Source organism: Rhinoraja longicauda, chromosome 4, assembly GCF_053455715.1.
Source record: "Rhinoraja longicauda isolate Sanriku21f chromosome 4, sRhiLon1.1, whole genome shotgun sequence".
Taxonomy (NCBI): Eukaryota; Metazoa; Chordata; class Chondrichthyes; order Rajiformes; family Arhynchobatidae; genus Rhinoraja; species Rhinoraja longicauda.
The window spans coordinates 43,546,639-43,564,492 of record NC_135956.1 but is presented as its reverse complement, the minus strand read 5'-3'; the positions used below and the strand labels follow the sequence as shown (position 1 = coordinate 43,564,492).

At 43.4% G+C, this 17,854-nt stretch overlaps 2 protein-coding genes across 8 annotated transcripts in view; one reads left to right on the top strand and one right to left on the bottom strand.

Annotated features, from left to right (window-relative positions):
- Positions 1 to 990: 990 nt before the first annotated feature.
- Positions 991 to 15,341, bottom strand: LOC144593137 (uncharacterized). 6 transcript variants are annotated; one of them, XR_013547203.1, is made up of 4 exons: positions 14,964 to 15,341; positions 10,722 to 10,982; positions 6,974 to 7,100; positions 992 to 3,990 (listed from the first exon to the last, which is right to left on the bottom strand). XR_013547203.1 is itself a non-coding variant. In XM_078398610.1 (4 exons), exons 2-4 carry the CDS (start codon positions 10,806 to 10,808, stop codon positions 3,284 to 3,286), a joined length of 351 nt encoding a protein of 116 aa, XP_078254736.1. In that variant the 5' UTR covers positions 10,809 to 10,982; positions 14,964 to 15,341; the 3' UTR covers positions 994 to 3,283. The 6 variants fall into 6 exon arrangements, 1 of the variants encoding a protein (XP_078254736.1); XR_013547205.1 differs by having other exon boundaries at positions 992 to 3,953; XR_013547204.1 differs by having other exon boundaries at positions 10,722 to 10,976.
- A 98-nt stretch (positions 15,342 to 15,439) lies between these two features.
- Positions 15,440 to 17,854, top strand: part of herpud2 (HERPUD family member 2) — a 34,919-nt gene continuing 32,504 nt past the window's right edge. Inside the window, exon 1 of one of the 2 annotated variants that reach the window (XM_078397613.1) lies at positions 15,440 to 15,899. In XM_078397613.1, coding sequence (XP_078253739.1) covers positions 15,753 to 15,899 — 147 coding nt within the window. In that variant the 5' untranslated portion in view covers positions 15,440 to 15,752. The remainder of the gene's footprint in view (positions 15,900 to 17,854) is intronic. The other variant, XM_078397612.1, reaches the window with a different exon arrangement.

The window sequence follows — 17,854 nt, the reverse complement described above, 5'->3', positions numbered from 1 at the left end:
GCCTCCACTGATCAGCGCTAATTGGGGATGGACAATAAATACTGACATTTCCTATGATATAAATGTCTGTTCAATACGTAAATGAGTTATAACGGAGCTGCTCTGAAATGTTTAAAAAGCTGGGATACCGCATGTGCATGCCAGAAATCCGTAATTGAAACAAAATTCTGGTCAGCAGGTCAGGCAGTATCTGTGGAGGTAGATGCTCTGAAAGCTTGTTTTACAGAGTGACTTGACAGATAGACACACTTCATAATTGTTTTGTATTTTAAACCAACTTTAGAAATGTGAGCATTCAGAAAAAACTTTTTGCTTTATTACAAAATGCTCTCAGAATTAGTGTGATAGGGAAAACCATTCTCAAATTTGTGCCAAGTTCTGAACTAGTTTAGCTTGTAGCTTTAGTTATCCTTATTTTTATCGCAGGAGACCTGGTTTAATATAAGAGGCTTTTGGGCAGACCTTTGCTGTGATATACCTGTGTGAGCATCAGCAGGTGTAGATGGTATGATCAAATGGTTGTCGTTTATCCCCCCCCTTGTGGTCATGGGTGATACTGAACCCGGAAGGATTCAGTACAAAACTAAAAGTACTGGAGGAACTCAGCGAGTCAATTATGGAGGAAAATGAACAGATAACATATTTGGTCTGGACCAGGAAACGTAAATTTTCAATTTTCCTTCACAATGCAGCCTGGCCCACTGAGTTGCTCAAGCACTTTGTTTTTTTGCTGAAGATTCCAGCATCTAGTGTCCTGTGTCTTCAGGAATCAGTGTTTTTTTGTTGATATCTAAATCTATCAAGATTTTTACAATTTAGTTAATTTTTAATTGTATCACTTTGGAGAACTTTACAAATGTTTCAAAGGCCCATGGTGCTAAATATAGATATATGACTTATTTCCACAGCAGCCAAGTAAATTACCTCCACTTTCCAGTTACTTCTCACTTTAAATCTCCACTCCCACTCTGACCTCAACATTCCACATAATTCCACCAACATTCAATGAAAATTTTAGGAATAGCATGCCATCTCGTTTGGCCTTCCAGCCTCAAGTTGAAGTCCCCAGTTTCAGATCAAAACCATCATTTTCTTGGACATCAGATACTGGTAATCATTCGGCTGCTGTAACTATTTACACATCTATTGGGCTCAAGAGAACAATACAATACAATACAATATCCTTTATTGTCATTGTACAAGTACAACGAGATTTTGATTGTCGCTTCCATATCGATGCTATCAAGTCAAATATTTAAAGAAATCACGGCAAACATGTAAACAACAAGAAGGGGGGAAGGAAAAGGAGGGAACAAGGTAAAGTGCAAAAAAAGGTTCATACAGGGATCAGTTGTGCCAGATGACCCTGAGGGCAGAGACAGATCATGGCGGGCTCTCAGCAGGTCCGATTCAGAGCAGTTAAAAGCTCTAGGGATGAAGCTGTTCCTTAGTCTGGAGGTGCGGGTGTATAAGGCTTTGAAAACGTCTGCCAGATGGGAGTAGTTGAAACAGACGGTGGCATGGGTGTGTGGAGTCCTTGTAGATGCTGGTGGCTTTCTTGAGGCAACGTGCATTGTAGATGTCCTCCAGGGCTGGCAGCTGTGTCCCAATTATCCTCTGTGCTCTGCCGACGATCCTCTGAAGAGCTTTCCTATCCGTTGTCGTACAGCTGAGATACCACACATAGATGCCATATGTCAGAATGCTCTCTGTGGTGCAGCGGTAGAAGGTCATCAGAAGCTGTTGTGGCAGACCGACCTTTTTTAGTGTTCTCAGGAAGAACAGCCGTTACTGTGCCTTTTTGACAAGTGCAGCTGTGTTGGTGGACCATGTGAGATCCAGTGAAATGTGTGTGCCCAGAAACCTGAAGCTGGACACTCTCACCACTTTGTCCACATTGAGGACTGGAGCGTATTCCTCATTCTGTGACTTCCTGAAGCTGATAATTAGCTCTTTGGTCTTAGTAGTGTTTAGGGACAGGTTGTTCTCTGAGCACCAGCTTGCCAGGTTCTGCACCTCCGCTCTGTAGGCTGATTCATCGCCATTGGAGATCAGCCCGATCACTGTTGTGTCATCCGCAAATTTGACGATGGAGTTGGTGGCGAATGCAGGGACACAGTCATGTGTGAAGAGGGAGTAGAGGATGTGGCTCAGTACACAACCCTGCGGTGTGTCGGTTCTCAGGGTGATGGTGGAGGACAGGTGGAGGCCCATTTTCATTGCCTGAGGGCGCTCGGACAGGAAATTCAGGATCCAGTTGCATATATGCGAACTGAGGCCTAGCTGGTCAAATTTGGAGGTGAGCTTGGTGGGGATGACTGTGTTGAAGGCAGCGCTATAGTCTATGAATAGCATCCTCACATATGGGCCCTGTCTCTCCAGGTGAGTCAGGACGGTATGAAGAGCCAGAGAGATGGCGTCCTCTGTACATCTATTCGCTCTGTATGCAAACTGGTGTGGGTCTAGTGAGGCAGGGATGGTGGCTTTGATGTGGGAGAGGACAAACTTTTCAAAGCATTTCTTAACTATCGGTGAGGGCAACCGGACGGTAATCGTTCAGGTTGCTGATGCTTGCTTTTTCGGCACCAGCAGCTATGGTGGCCGACTTCAGGCACTTCGAGACCGTTGCCAGAGATAAAGACAGAACATTAATATCCTTGGTTTATCAGATCAGTACTTATCCTATTATCACTCACTTTTGTATCAACATCCTTTTTCGGTGTTTAACTTTTTCTATCCCTCTCTGTAATAAACCTTTCTTCTGTTCTTTTCCGTCCAGCTGATCTTTCCATGTCGATATACTTTGTAAAAAAATCTCATTTATCTGTTACATTCTCCACTTCTGAAGAAAGATATTGCTCTGAAACTTTATTCTGTTTCTTTGTCCGCAAAGCTGCTGCCCTGCTGAGCATTTGCAGCATTTTCTGCTTCTATCTGTCTTGCTATAAATAAACATACATTTTGTCCTTCATGACCACTCCTATGGATGTATCTCGCCTCATTCCTTTTATGAAACACTTATAGTCAGCAGAGCATGGACATTTTCTGATCTCATCGTCATTCTCTGTAATTTCGTAATGTTGATTTTGTAATGAATTCTAAGGTGCATCTATAGAGATGTGCCAACTTTTCTTCATATTCTGGCGATGTGGAGGCAATGGTATGCTTTCATGGCTGTAGTGCATTTGGTTGGTCCAGGTCAAATTTACACTTGAGCACGTGAAGTTCTCGAACATCTCCACTTTAGCACCATTGAAGCGTGTAGTATCCTTGTTTCCTGAAGTTAATGACCAGCTCCATTGTTTGGCTGATATTGGAGGTGGGGGTTGTTGTCCTGACACCATACTTCAAAGCTTTCTATCACCTTCCTGTACTCCGTCTTATCATTGTTCGAGATCCGGCCCACCAAGGTGGTGTCAACTGAAATATAAATAGAGTAAGGGCAGAATTTGTAGAAAGGAGTTGAGGATGCAGTCTTGTTCAGAAATATCATGGAGGATGTTTTGTCATCTATGCTTATTGATTGTGGACAATAATTAAGAAATCTAGTATCCTCTTGCAGAGGGGGTCACTGAACTCTCGGACCAGGTTTGGAGACGACGTTAGTTGGAATTATGATGTCGAAGGCAGAGATATGTTCAATAAATGGGAGTCTGATGGGTCCTTGTTATACATATGTTCCAAGCACTTCATGATAGTGGATGACAGAGCCACCGGATGTAACCATTAATGTACATAATCTTTTTCTTTGGCGCTGGGAAGATAGTGGTCTTAATGCAGGTGACAGAATTGGCGTAGAGAGATTAAAGACACATGCAATTACTCCTGTTAGCTGGTCCGCACAGGTTCTAATGGCACGGCCGGGGACTCCATCTGGGCCAATCACTTTCCATGGGTTCACTCTCAGGAAGGCTCATCTGACATCTGCGACAGTGATCGTGGTATAGGTGTACCTGAAGTTGTCAGGGCACAGAACATGATTCTACTGACCTGTTCAAAACAAGCACAAAATGCATCAAGCTTGTTGGGGAGTGATCTGTTGTTGCCAGTGATACAGCCCAACTTTGCTTTGTAGCTCATTCTAGTATCATCTTGCCACAATCGGCAGGTTTTTGAGTAGTTAATCTGGGACTCTAGCTTGGTCCGGAATTGTTTCTTGGCATATCTGCTGGCTATGTGAATTTTCTATGGGTGACATTTCAGGTTGAGACCCTTCTTCAGACTCATCTGTTTCCTTAGACCAGCACTCTGTACAGTTTTCTGTGCTGGACCATTCTGCTCGGTTTCTGCATGTAAGTAGGGAGCACAGCCAAGTGGTCAGATTTGCCAAAATGCAAACAGAAGATGGAAAGGTGGATATCGTTGATGGTTGTTGAGTGGTGCTCAAGGGTGTATGGGCCCATAGTGAAAAAGGGGATGTGTTGATAATATTTTGGTCACAGATCTTTGAGGTTGACCTTATTGAAGTCCCCAGAAATTATGAATGTGGCCTTATAGTACTTTGTTTCAAGGCTATAAGTAGAGGGATATAATCTGGTATGATATTCATCTGGTGCAAACCACATCTGCATGGGTTCAGATGTAAACTGCATCCAGTGTAGTACAGAGATACGGATGCCTTTTGATTTTAAGGTCAGTCAAATGGTGTTTGATCTATAGCCTCTAGCTGTAGAGACAAGCCGCAGCTCCCTCAAGTATAAGAAATAGGAATGATTAGGATCTATTGCCAGCAAACCCCATTGTTATTTTGATCGAGAAAAGCTTTCCAGCTTTAGTGCTTGCATATTATTTACCTTTTATTACTTGAGAGTCCCTGCTTTTGAACTTCAAATCTTTTTTGAGTACCATTATAATAGTACAATTTTCCACTCAATTTACTTTTCTCTGTTTAGTGCTAAGTTATCAATCATTTAAGCCAACAGCAATACACCCAATCACTTGGCTTCTCTCAAGTACAAGGAGCTTAATATCCCAACATTGATTGATTGCAGTTGGTTAGGCCAGCAACTTTAATGTATACCTGAAGCTTTGTTCTGTCATTGTAAGTGCTATTAATCTGTTGGTGCCCAGCCAGAACACATAAACTTCCATTGTAGCATGATGAGTAGATTGTAATATTGGATAGTTTCCTGGAAGTTTATTTGCTGAATAATGAATTTGATTTTGGTGTGTAATTCAGATAAGTGTAAGTTGTTGCATTTTGGTAAGACAAAGTAGGAAGGTACTTGCATAGTTAATGGTAGGACCCTGGGGCGTATTGTAGAACAGAATAGACACTAAAAGCTGGAGTGACAGTGGGACAGGCAGCATCTCTGGAGAGAAGGAATGGGTGACGTTTCGGGTCGAGACCTTTCTTCAGACCAAGGTTTAAACCAGCATCTGCAATTCCTCCTTACACAGAGTGGCCGAGAATGCAGATACATAGTTCCACAAATGTTGCGACATAGGTAGATAGGTGGTGAAGAAGGTACTTAATATGCTTCCCTTCATTGGTTGGGTACTGAGTACAGAAATATCAAGCTGTTCAGGCCATATGTGCAATTCTGGTGGCCCTGCTAAAGAAAGGATGTCATTAAACTAGAAAATACACCAAAAAGATTTTTAAGTGAATTTTACCAGGTCTGGAGAGTTTGAGCTATTAAGGAAATGCTGGGTCTTTTCTTCCCTGGAGTGCAGGAAACTGAAGGGTGATCTTATAGTGGTATTTAAAATTATGAGGGGCATAGATAACCTACAGTCTTTTTCGCAGGATAGGGGAATCCAAAACAAAACTAAGAGAATTAAGGTAAGAAAGGAAAGATTTATTATGGGATCTGAGGAGCAATTGTTTCACAGGTTATGTGGAAGTAGGAAGTGGGAGGGGTGGAGACATTTATAACATTTAAAAAACAGTTGGACATGTACATGGACAGGAAAGATTTAGAGAAATATGGCCAGGTACAGGAAAACAAGATTAGTTCGATCGGGTAACTTGGTCGGCAAAAGTGAGTTGGCCGAAAGGCCTGTTTCGGTGTTGCATAGCTTTATGACTATGATAATTTCACAGGTTGGAAATTAGGTCTTTGACTGATGGCTTAATTGGACATTAGGGAGAGAAAATTTGAACAGAAGAACATAAAAGATATGAGATAAGGGCATTAAAACATAAAACCTGTTCTGCAGCCATGGCCTTGATCCAATGCCCAATAGTTTGGACAGCAACACTGCGCCTTCGTGACATTGGCTGCTTTTCATATTGTGGACACAAACCTGCAGCACTGCCAAGGTCCCTCATTTTTCCATGTATCATCATTAGTAAAAAAAAGACACAAAGTGCTGGAGTGACTCAGCAGGTCTGAAGAGGGGACCTGACCCAAAACGTTACCTATTCATGTTCTCCAGGGATGCTGCCTGACCCGCTGAGTTACTCCAGCATTTTGTGACTTTTTTTATTTGTAAATCAACTTCTGTAGTTCCTTGTTTCTACCATCACTGGTACTTTGTCATGAGGGCTGGGATTTCATTTACTTTGGTACAGTTGGTTTCAAGACAACAATCTAAAATCACTATTGAGTTTACTTCTTGAGGAATATTAGACGGTACATACAGCACTGTGACTCCAGGTGGTATCATCATGAAACAGTTTAGTTTTACAGGTCTATTCAGCAAAGATAATAGTCAATTGGGGTTCTGTGTGATGCTACACATGATTTGCTCCTGACTAACTACCATCTGAACTAGCGCGCTCGCCCAAAAGATTGTTGGGAAGATTCCAATGTCCTGACTTCAACTGCAGTAAATGACAAATGGGTATCCAACTGTGGGTTCTTACTGTGCCCTTTGCTTTGCTATTCCGAAAACACTGAAAATGCAGTGCTCAGGCAAGAAGATTCAGTTCCCCAGAGTTTAGAGAAACAACACTGAGAGGATTCTGGTTTGGTCATCCTGGTTGCAGGAAGAATACATTGGTTGATTCTTAGAGTATCGCACTCACCTATATTTGGTGCAGAATGACTGTGCTCACCATGGATAAGAGCTGCAGTGGAATGCCTTGTCAGCAGCTGATGGCAGAAGAGTGTCTCACTTGTGGTCTGCTTCCCCATGGTGTGTGGTGCATTCTCCTGGGATAAGATTAACAGTGGTAGATAAGTTTTTGAAGAATATGTCTCTGGCATGAACAGAGAGAGTGAGAGTGAGCCTTTAGCCATTAAGATGAGCAGTTAGAAATCCAAGGAGATGTTCCCATGAAAAGCTTCTGAGCCAGTTCTCAGTAGTATATTGAACTGAACCATGCTATACATATCAGTTCCTGGTTCATTGTCAGTATGAAAAAGGAAGATGGTTTAGTTTAGTTTAGAGATACATCACTGAAAGAGACCCTTTGGCCCACCAGCGGTCCCCATACACGAGCACTGTCTTACACACTAGGGATAATTTACAATCTTTCCCGAAGCCATTTAATGTATGTCTGTACGATTTCTAAGTGGTTCTTCACTGAGAGTGCTCACTTTATTAAATCTTTTATGCTTCCATCTCCTTCACAAAATCCACAAACAGAACTACCCTGGCAGACCCATTGTTTCCACCTGCTCCTAACCCACTGAACTCATCTCCAAATACTTTGATTCCACCTTATCCCCCCCCTGTCCAGTCCCCTTTGACCAACATCCAAGAGAGCTCATACGCCTTTAAATTGTTCAATAACTTTCAATTTCCAGGCCCTTATTGCCTCACCTTTACCATCGACGCCCAGTCCCTTTAAACTTCCATCCCCACCATGAAGGTCTCAAGGCCCTCTGATTCTTCCTGGAAAAGGGACAATTATGTTCCCTTCCCACCCAAACCATGCCCCTCCCCAGGTACTTTCCCCTGCAACCGCAAGAGATGTAACACCTGTCCCTGCTCCCAATCAATTTCCCACTACTTACACTCTCCTCCACTTGGTGCAACTTGTCTTCACCCTCAACAACTTCTTCTTTAACTCCTTTTACATTCTCCAAGTTCTTCTTCTTATCATGTCCACACATGTTTGTTATTGTGTTTCAGCCAAAACTGAACAAAACAGCAATATCATCGTTCTCTGCAAGGTCAACGTTAATTCTCCAAGTTAAAGGTGTAGCGATGGGCACATGCATGGCCCCCAGCTATACCTATCTTTTTGTTGGTTATATCAAACAGTCCTTGTTCCAAATGTACACTGTCACCATCGCCCAACTCTATCTCCGCTACATCGACTGCATCAGGATTGCATCCTACACTGACGTCTACTACAAACCTGCCGACTCCCAGTTATCTGGATTGCACTTTTTCCCAACCTGTATCTTGCAGAGAGGCTATCTCTACTCTTAATTTCAATGTCTACTGCAACTGCTCCCGAGAGGCTTTCCATTGTAGGAGATTCGAGATGCTTTCGACCTTCAGTAAATATGGTTTCTCCCTGCTGTCATAGAAGGATCCCTCACCTGCATCTCCTCTGTGTCCCATAGTTTAGCTCTTGCTACCCCACCCCCTCCCCCGATGGAACAATAGAGTTCCCACATCACCTATCTATATTTTCTCCAGAGATGCTGTCTGGCCCACAGAGTTACTCCATCACATTGCGTCTTTTTATCAACCAGCATCGGTAGTTCCTTGTGTTGCTCTCCTTATACCCTACAACCCAGGTAGCATGTTGCTCTTTTTATACCCTATAATCCAGGTAGCAATCTGTTAATCTTCTTTTGCACCCTCTCCAAAGCCTTGATATCCTTCCTGTAATGGGACGACCTGAACTGAACACAATACTCCAAATGCAACCTAAGAAAAGTCCTATAAAACTGCAACATGATATCCTGGTTCTTATGCCAGGCATGAGAATTTTCCGCGTTTCTGCGGATTTCCGCATTTTTTAAATCCAAGATAAACCAGCAAAGCTCTGGAACCAAGAGTGCCAGAAAATCAGTGGTGGAACTGTAATGAGTAAATATTAAATTTAAGTGCAAGATTATATAACTAAATTAATTAAGACAGGGTTAAGATATAAAACACAGCAGAAAAGCCAATTGCCACCTTTTTGGGCTGATTATCAATTAATGTGTAAATTTACTTCAAAATGTTATTAGTGTAGTGACATATTCACATTATTTTGTAATGTCTGTTTTTACTTTGAAATGCACTAAAAGAGGCTTGAAATTTTGTGTGTACATTTTTGACCCCCATTGGACAAGCGCTCGGATATTTCCACTTTTTTTACCTCACTCACATGCCTGTTATGCTCACTGCCCTGACTGATGAAGGTGAACATCTTATATTTTCTAGAAAACAGCTTCTTTGCCATTCTATCTACCTATATTGCAACTTTTGGGAGCTATAGACCTGGACCCCAAGATCCCACTGTACGTCAGTGCTGTTAGGAATCTTGCCATTAACTGTATACTTTCCAACACTTTCTACTTTGCTCCAGATTCTAGCATCTGTGCCTCCTCTTTGTGTGACCTGCTTTGGTATCTGGCTGTAGTAAAGAATCATTGAGCAGAGTGGGGTGGCTTGACAGAGGACTGATACATCAATGTGCTCGGATATCTGGTGCTTCAGATTTCAATATGAGGTGTGGCCTTCATGCCATGCCCACTGTAGATTGGGGCAGGTCTAATGGGCGAGATGAAAATGTTAAATGAAGTGTGTTGCTGGAAATCTGGAATGAAATGGTGAAACACTCAGCAGGTCACGCCGCATCTGTGGAGAGCAAAACAGTTAACCTTTCTGGTCTGAGACCCTTTATCTGATCAGATAGATGCTCTTATTTTGCCCATCAATTTTGTGCGTTGTTCAGGCCACCTGTGTATAACTGAGTACTTGATATGCTTATGGGGGTGTAATTAGCTCAGGCTGCAAACTGAATCTCTGGCCCATGTTGAATTGCATAGTTGAACGTTAAAGCATAAATATAATCAAGGGTTCCTCTACGTGATTGCTCCACAGCCATTTCCTCTGGGGGTGCCAGGTCAAGATTGGGCAGGAGGATGAGATTTGTTCTAGGTATAGTGAGAGTACTTTCAATATCTACTCTTGATACTCATTCAGTGGAAGGTACCCAGTGTCTCCTGAACTGTACTTTGGTTGAGCTAAAATCCTCAGAGATAAGATTATTCTCAGGGAAACCAGAATTTGATTTTGTGAGCCCAATGAACTTCACAAGAGCTATTTCGAAAATCTACAAGAATGCAGTATTAGGCAGATCATTTAGAACCTCATGGCTGTTTTGTCATTTACTGAGATCAAAGTTGATCTTATGCATCCTTCTTCGCCTACCTTGGATCCACCCCTCTGCATAATTGACCAGAAAAACAACCAATTGATCAAGCCTCAGCAGCCCCTGATTCACTCTCCCACCACCACTGTTTGAAGAAGAATTTCTAAGCTTCTCTCCTGAATGGCCCAGCTCTGAATTTAAAAGTCTTTCCCAGGAACACAACTGTTTCTAGCTACATAACCAATTTATTTCTAAATGTAAAAAAAACATTTAAGATCTCCTCTCCCAACTTCTTAACACTTTGTACTCCAGGGAATGTAAAATTAGTTTATGTAATTTCTGTAAATTATGTAATTTAATCTTGTTGCCCTGGTAACAATCTGGATGTCAGTTTGCAAAAATACAAACATTCTTCACAACAGTTTCTGATATTGGTCCTCTGTGATGGATGGGTCACAGGGACGACACATAACACCTCTGAAAAACAATTAGAATGATCAAATACACAAACCTTAAACCTATCGAAAGTAAATCCTGGATCCGTGTCTGTCTGCTTTGTGTTTCCAAAACTCGCACGCTGAAGGGATGTGGCAATCATCACTGACAAACAGTGAGAAGATTCATGGCAGCTGAATCCCCAGAAATCATTTGTTCGCAATCCTACTCTAGGAAGCCATGCATTAATACGAGAATGGTTTGAACCTCATTTTCAAGCCATTGGATGATATTGATGGGGCTCCACTCCAGTAAATCCTTCTGAAACAGTCTGTTGCTAGGCAGCATAAAAAAATACATGACATCATAATAGGGAACATCTTCAATGCCTTAGTCACGGATGTGACATCTGAATGTGTAACATCACTGCAGAGTTTTATCCTCTCCATCAACAAGTTAAATTGTCTTCTCCACGTTTTATGTGTGGAGATTATTAAGATGTTTATGTTGAAAAACAATCAACAGTAAAAATATTAAAGCAGGGATCTTTTCAGGCAACTCCATAAATAGTAAAAGGAAAGCCCCAATGATGGTCTGTTAGATCTGGATTACTGAATGATTTTTTCAGAACTTTTTTTTCTTCTAATTTTTCTTTCCATTCCAGAATTGAATGGTTTGCAGCTGCTTTTTGCCTTAACGCCTTTCAGCTGCAAGCCCAGTGAGAGACTGGAAAAGATGCAGACACAAGAGACAGCAGATGCTGAAATCTTGAGCAAAGAACAAAGTGCTGTCGGAATCAGTGGCTCATGCATCAATGTACTAAATTGAGTTTTGTACAAACTTGATTTGAGTTGTGTGAGCAGGTGACAGCAAGATATAGATCTGCTGCAGAAAAAGGTGGAGATACGGCAGATGGAGTTTTAATCTGAATAAGTGTGGCGTGTTGCACTTTGAGAGATTGAATGTAAGGGGAAAGTATATAGTTAATGTCAAGACTCTTAACAGCATTGATGTACAGAGGGATCTTGGGTCCAAGTTCACACCTCCCTGAAAGTAACGAGTAGATAGAATGGGAAAGATGTCTGAAATATCTAATTTGGATTTGGGAGAGGATTTTTAACAAAATTAGGATAGAGGAAACGTTTTGAGGGATATGGGCCAAACAGGGGGAAATTAGCTGAACATAGATTGACATCTTGGTTTACATTGACTAGTTGGGCCAAAGTGTTTGTTTCTGTGCTGAATAATTACATGAATCTATAATTTGCTAAAGGATTGGTAGGGAGATTTAAAAAAATTAAGTTAGCTGGCCTCATAACAACTTCAGAAACGAGAGTAGGAGTTGGCCATTCAGTAAAACTCTCGCTGATCCAATCATGGTCTCAACATCACTTTCACACTCTCTCCATGCCCTGTGACTTACTTGTAGGCCAAATGTCTGTCAATCCTTGCCTTGAATATATTCAACAACTCATAGGTTAGTACAGGTGCTAGAGGTTATGGGAAGAAGGCAGGAGAATGGGGTTAGGAGGGAGAAACTGGTGGAGGAGACTTGATGGGCCGAATGGTCTAATTCTGCTACTATCACTTATAATCTAATGATGGTTGAGAATTCCAAACTTTCATGACTCATGAAAGAAGATCTACCTGAAAGGAGTGACCCATATTCTAAAATATCCTTAGTTCTAAACACCACCACTGGATTGTGCATCTTCTTAGCATCAATTGTGTCAATCGCCCTCAGGATCTTTCACGTTCCAATAAAATCACCTCTCATTCTTCTCAACTCCAATGAATATCTGCTCGTTGCTCAACCAGGTGTGCCCCTTCATCCCAGGAATCAACCCAGGTTCTCTGCACTGCCAATGCAAACATACCATTCCAAATCAGTGCGGTACTCCAGCAGTGGTCTCACTGTTTCTGCAATAAAAACACTACTTTATATTGAATACCTCTTGCAATAATGGCTGCAATACCAATGGCCTTCCTAGTTACATGCTTTACCTGTATGTTCACCTTTTGTGCTTTATGTATCAGGACTTTAGTGCCATAATATTAAATCTAAAATGACACTCAGATATTATGTATAAGATAGCACTAATCAATTATCTCATGGGAAATAATTCCAGAAGAAAGAGTAAGCACAACATGGTAGAATTTCAATTTCAATAGACTGAGAAAATCTGATGGGGAGCTATTGGTCAAGATTTTAATAAAGGCAGTTCCGGTGGTATGAAGACAGAAGTGGCTGAAGCATTTTGTGAAAATAGATTAATGGGTAATTTGGCAAAAAGTGAAGTTGATAGTTCATAAATTATGGTGAAAAAAGCCCTACACAAAAGGTGACCCATTGGCGGTGAACTAAGGAAATTAAGGATAGTAAATAAAAAAGGTGTACAACATGATGAAGACTGGAGGTAGATTAGAGGTTGAGAGGAGTTTATAAACTACCAAAGGAAGACAATACAAATAATGTGGAAGAAGATAAAGTAGGACAAGAAACAAGCAAATGTTGTAATTTGCAGATAATATGCACTTCTACAAGTACATAGAAAGTTATAGCGTAATTAAAGTAAACTCATGAATAAGATTGAGAATTATTCATGCACCATTAAAATTTAGATTCTAAATTATCATTTGGATTGGTCGAAAAGTAGAAAACAGTGAAAACTTAAGATGAAAGCTAAAGGGAGGGTGGAACTAAAAACACTTTATTTTTCTTGAAATGAAGTGCCAGATGAACTAATGGAGCCAAAGGCTGACATGAGCCCTAGGCTAAAAGCCAATGTTTCAGTGTCTTAAAGGAAGTGCTTGAAGATCTCAGAGGACTGGAAAGCTGAAAATTGCCACTATCCAAAGAAGCAGGAACGAGGAAATGTAGATCAGTTAACCTAACATCTGTGATTGGGAAATCCTGGAATCCATTGTCAAGGACCCAGGTCAGATATCATCTCTGGAGAATATGGACAGGTGACTTTTCGGGTCAGGACCCCTCTTCAGAGACAAGTTACTCCAGCACTTTGTGAGTTTGTTGTAAACCAGTATCTGCAGTTCCTTGTTTCTAGATTTGGTATTGATATTGATCTGTTATTGTGCCGAGCTGCAGTGAAATATCTTTTTAGCATGTTATCCATTCAAATCATACAATACATGCGTACAATCAAGCCATTACACAAGTACAACAGGTAGTGAGAAGAATACCAGCGGCAGAATGTAGCATTAGTCATTACATTTACAGAGCAAATGTGCTTTAAAAAAGTGCAAGAGCCACAATGAGTTGGGTTGGGAGTTCGGTCTATACCCTGAGGTTATGAGAGGACCATTCAGTAGTCTAATAGCAGCGGGGAAGAAGCTGTCACTGAATGTTTTGGTTGGTTTTCAAGCTTTTATACGTTTTGCCTGACAGGAAAGGGAAGAAGAGGAATAACCAGGATGTAAAAGGTCCTTGTTTACGTTGGCTGCTTTCCTGAGGCAGAGTGAAGTGTAGATGGAGACCCTTCTTCAGACTGAAAGTCACGGGAAAGGGAAAGGGAAAGGGAAACGAGAGATATAGACAATGATGTAGAGAGAGATAGAACAATAAATGAAAGATATGCAAAAAAGTAACGATGATAAAGGAAACAGGCCATTGTTAGCTCTTTGTTGGGTGAAACCGAGAAGCTGGTGCTACTTTGGTGGGGGATGGATGGAGAGAGGGAATGCCGGGATTACTTGAAATTAGAGAAATCAATATTCATACCACAGGGCTGTAAACTGGCCAAGCGAAATATGAGATGCTGTTCCTCCAATTTACGTTTAGCCCCACTCTGACAATGGAGGAGACCTAGGACAGAAAGGTCTGTGTGGGAATGGGAAGGAGAACTAAAGTGTTTAGCAACTGGGAGATCAGGTAAGTCTAGGAGGACTGAGCGAAGGTGTTAAGCAAAACGATCGCCCAGTCTACGTTTGGTCTCGCCGACGTTTCAGAGTCCACATCTTGAACAACAGATACAGTAGATGTTGGAGGAGGTGCAAGTGAACCACTGCCTAACCTGAAAGAACTGTCGGGGTCCCTGGACAGAGTTGAGGGAGGATGTATAGGGACAGGTTTCGCATCTCCTGCATGGAAAGGTACCCGGCGAAGAGGTGGTTTGGTTGGGAAGGGAATTGCTAACCAGGGAGTTACGGAGGGAAGGGCCGACCACCTCGTCCTATTCCATGCTGTTTCTCCAGAACACCGTTCCGCATCCCATTAGAAAATATATATATTGTAACATTAAAACATTGGCAGGAGTAGCTCATCGTGTCTGCTCGACCATTCAATAATATGATCTCTCACCTCAGCGGCCCTTTCCTGCACGAACCCAGATTATCTAAAAATCTCTGGCTTGATTATGCGCAGTGACCGCGACACCACAACCCTCTTGGGAAGAAAATTCCGAAGACTGAGCACGCTTTGAGTGTTCTCCATCGTCCTTCCCATCTGGAGCGTGAATGGCCGAGCGCAGTGTCCTGAGGCAGTGATCCAGGTCTTAGCTAGAATAAGCCATTCCTCCCTCCCTCCCCGTGCGCCCGCCGCATCTATTCTATCCTGTGACCCGCGGGTCCTAGACGGGAATCACGGGTCATCGTATGGTATAGATGCGGCTTTCCTTGCACAGCGAGGATGTTTGATACACTCCGGGATCGGAATCCCGGGACTTCTTGCCTGCCTTGCGGGTGAGCCCGCCTCGCGATCAGCTGACGCGTACCGTGGCGTCACGCCCGCTTTGCGGGTCATCTGACTGCGGATTGTGCCGTCACGGCAGGGAAAGCCACAGTGGCGGCGGCGCGCGCGCGCGCGATTGCGCGTGGCAGAGATAGGGGAGGGAGCGGGCGCGCGCGCGCGTGAGTGAATGCTCGTCACCGTGGAGACTGGAGCGGCGCAGAGGCAGAGCCGGAGCCGGGCGGATGTGGGCCTGACAGCCGACAGACAGTGGACAAGAAGCCGCGGCGTCGGGCCCGCCGCCATGTAAGAGGGCTACGGGGAGATGAGCCGAGCCATGGGGAGGACGGCCGACGACCGGGCTCTGTGAGGCCTCGGCGGGGCCCAGGCCGCCACCAGCGTTCCGCACGGGGAGTATGCGCCATGGAGCCGAGTGCGGCCGACAACCCGGTGACTCTAGTGATCAGAGCACCGAACCAGAAGCACGATGACCAGACGGTGCGCTGCTTCCTCGACTGGACCGTGGGACGCCTCAAGAGCCACCTGGCGCGGGTGTACCCGAGTCGCCCGGTGAGTGGGCCGAGGGCCCGCCCCTGCGCCGGGATCGTCAACATTCCCCCTGCCAAGACTGATTTTGGACGCCCCCGCATACTCTAGTGCCTGCTTACTACCCACTTGGCCAATCACCTCCCCCATCCCCCTCGGGCAGTTCCCTTCCCCCCGCAGTCACCACCCCTCCCCCTTCCCTGTGGGCGATTGCAGCCACTCCCTCACCCCTTTGAGTGATCCTCACTGTCCCCACTATCCTTTGCACGGTTGCATCCTAGACGCTCCTCTTTGGGTGGTCCCATGTCCCTTTAGGTGGGTAGCCTCTGCTGAGGCACCGCTGATGCATTGCCAACTGTCAAACTCCTGATCAGGAATGTGTAGGAAGGAACTGCAGATAGACACAAATTGCTGGAGTAACTCAGAGGGACAGGCACCATCTCTGGAGAGAAGGAATGGGTGACGTTGCGGGTCGAGACCCTTCTTCAGACGGTAGATGCTGGTTTACAGCGAATATAGGCACAAAATGCTGGAGTAACTCAACGGGACAAGCAGTATCTCTGGAGAGAATGAATGGATGATGTTACGGGTCGACTGGAGAAGGGTCTCGATCCAAAACGTCACCCATTCCTTATCTCCAGAGATGCTACCTGTCTCCAACATTTTGTGTCTATCATAATCAGGAATGTCATGTTTCTTCTCTGGAGTAGGCAGGACTGGTTTTTGCAGTGATTGTGTTGGTACTTACTCCTCAATGAGGTCTTGTGGTTGTACCCAGGTGGCAAATGAGTGGATCAGAGATGACATCAGGGATCTGCTTATGTTCTCCCATGGTTTGGTCCTCTCCCAAACAAGGCTTGCTGTGAGCTTGAATCTGAGGTAATCTTTCTTACTCTGACTTTGTCCTTGACAATAAGCATTGTTTATTATTTTTTGTTGATGTCTGCGAAAGGGTGGGACATTTGTTCCCAGTCTGCCATCAGTAATATGAGGACCAAGATCTTTTATCATTTTTAAGCTTCTGTTTTCAAGATATCAATACAGATAAATTATAATTGAGAATTTAAAAGATTGGTTATAATGAGGCATGCCAGTTTCCTCCTTGAAAGAATTGTTTGAATTGGAAATGGGATAATAAGTTGCAAAGAAGGAGGTTGTTCTGTAAACCTGAGCAGATGTGATGTGCAGTTGCAGGGGAAAGTACCTGGGAGGGCTTGTTTAGTAGGGAGCGGTCTCTGTGGAATGTGGTGGAGAAGCGAAGATGTGGCCTATGGTAGAATCATATTGGATGTGGCAGAAATGTCCGAGAATGATGGGTTAGATGTGGAGGCTGGTGGAGTGAAAGGTAAGGATCAGGGAACCTAAATCCTTGTTCTGTTTGTGAATGGGGGAAGGAGAGAGGTTCCACAGGACGCAGACGAGATGTGTGTGTGGGATCCACCTATGACACCACGTTTACTAAAGAAAAAGATCATCTCAGAGGTCCTTGAATGTAAAATCTCACCTTGGGAGGAGATGCAGCCGAGACGGAGAGTAGGGAATGGCATCTTTGTAAGAGGCAGGATTGGAGAATGTGTAGTCTCTGTAATTTGTAAGGTTTGTAGTAGATATCAGTCTATCCCCTTTGAAAAAGGCAGAGAGATCAATAAAGGGGAGAGAGGTGTCAGAGATAATTCCAAGTGAATTTGAGGTGGAAGTGAGTGTTAATGTTAATGAAATCAACGAGTTCTGCATGAGTGCAGGAGGCAGCCCTGATGCAGCCTTCGGTGTAGCGGATAAATAGTTGGGGGATTATGCCAGTGTACATTTGGAACATGGACCGTTCAATGTAACCAACAAAAAATCAAGCATAGCTGAGCCCTTGTGAGTGTCCATGGCTACATCTTTAACTTTAAGAAAGGCAGAGGGGCAAATGAGAAGTTGTTATGGATGTGGACAAGTTCTACCAGGCAGAGGAGAGTGTTACTAGAAGTATTGAT

Bases quoted from the DNA above. Each gene is read 5' to 3' on its own strand.
- LOC144593137 (XM_078398610.1), bottom strand. From the start codon at position 10,808: ATGATTGCCACATCCCTTCAGCGTGCGAGTTTTGGAAACACAAAGCAG. The intron at 7,101-10,721 runs GTTTGTGTATTT...ATCTTATCCCAG, and splicing joins TTACTTTCGATAGGTTTAAG to GAGAATGCACCACACACCAT. The intron at 3,421-6,973 runs GTGAGTGCGATA...TTTATATTTCAG, and splicing joins TCATTCTGCACCAAATATAG to TTGACACCACCTTGGTGGGC.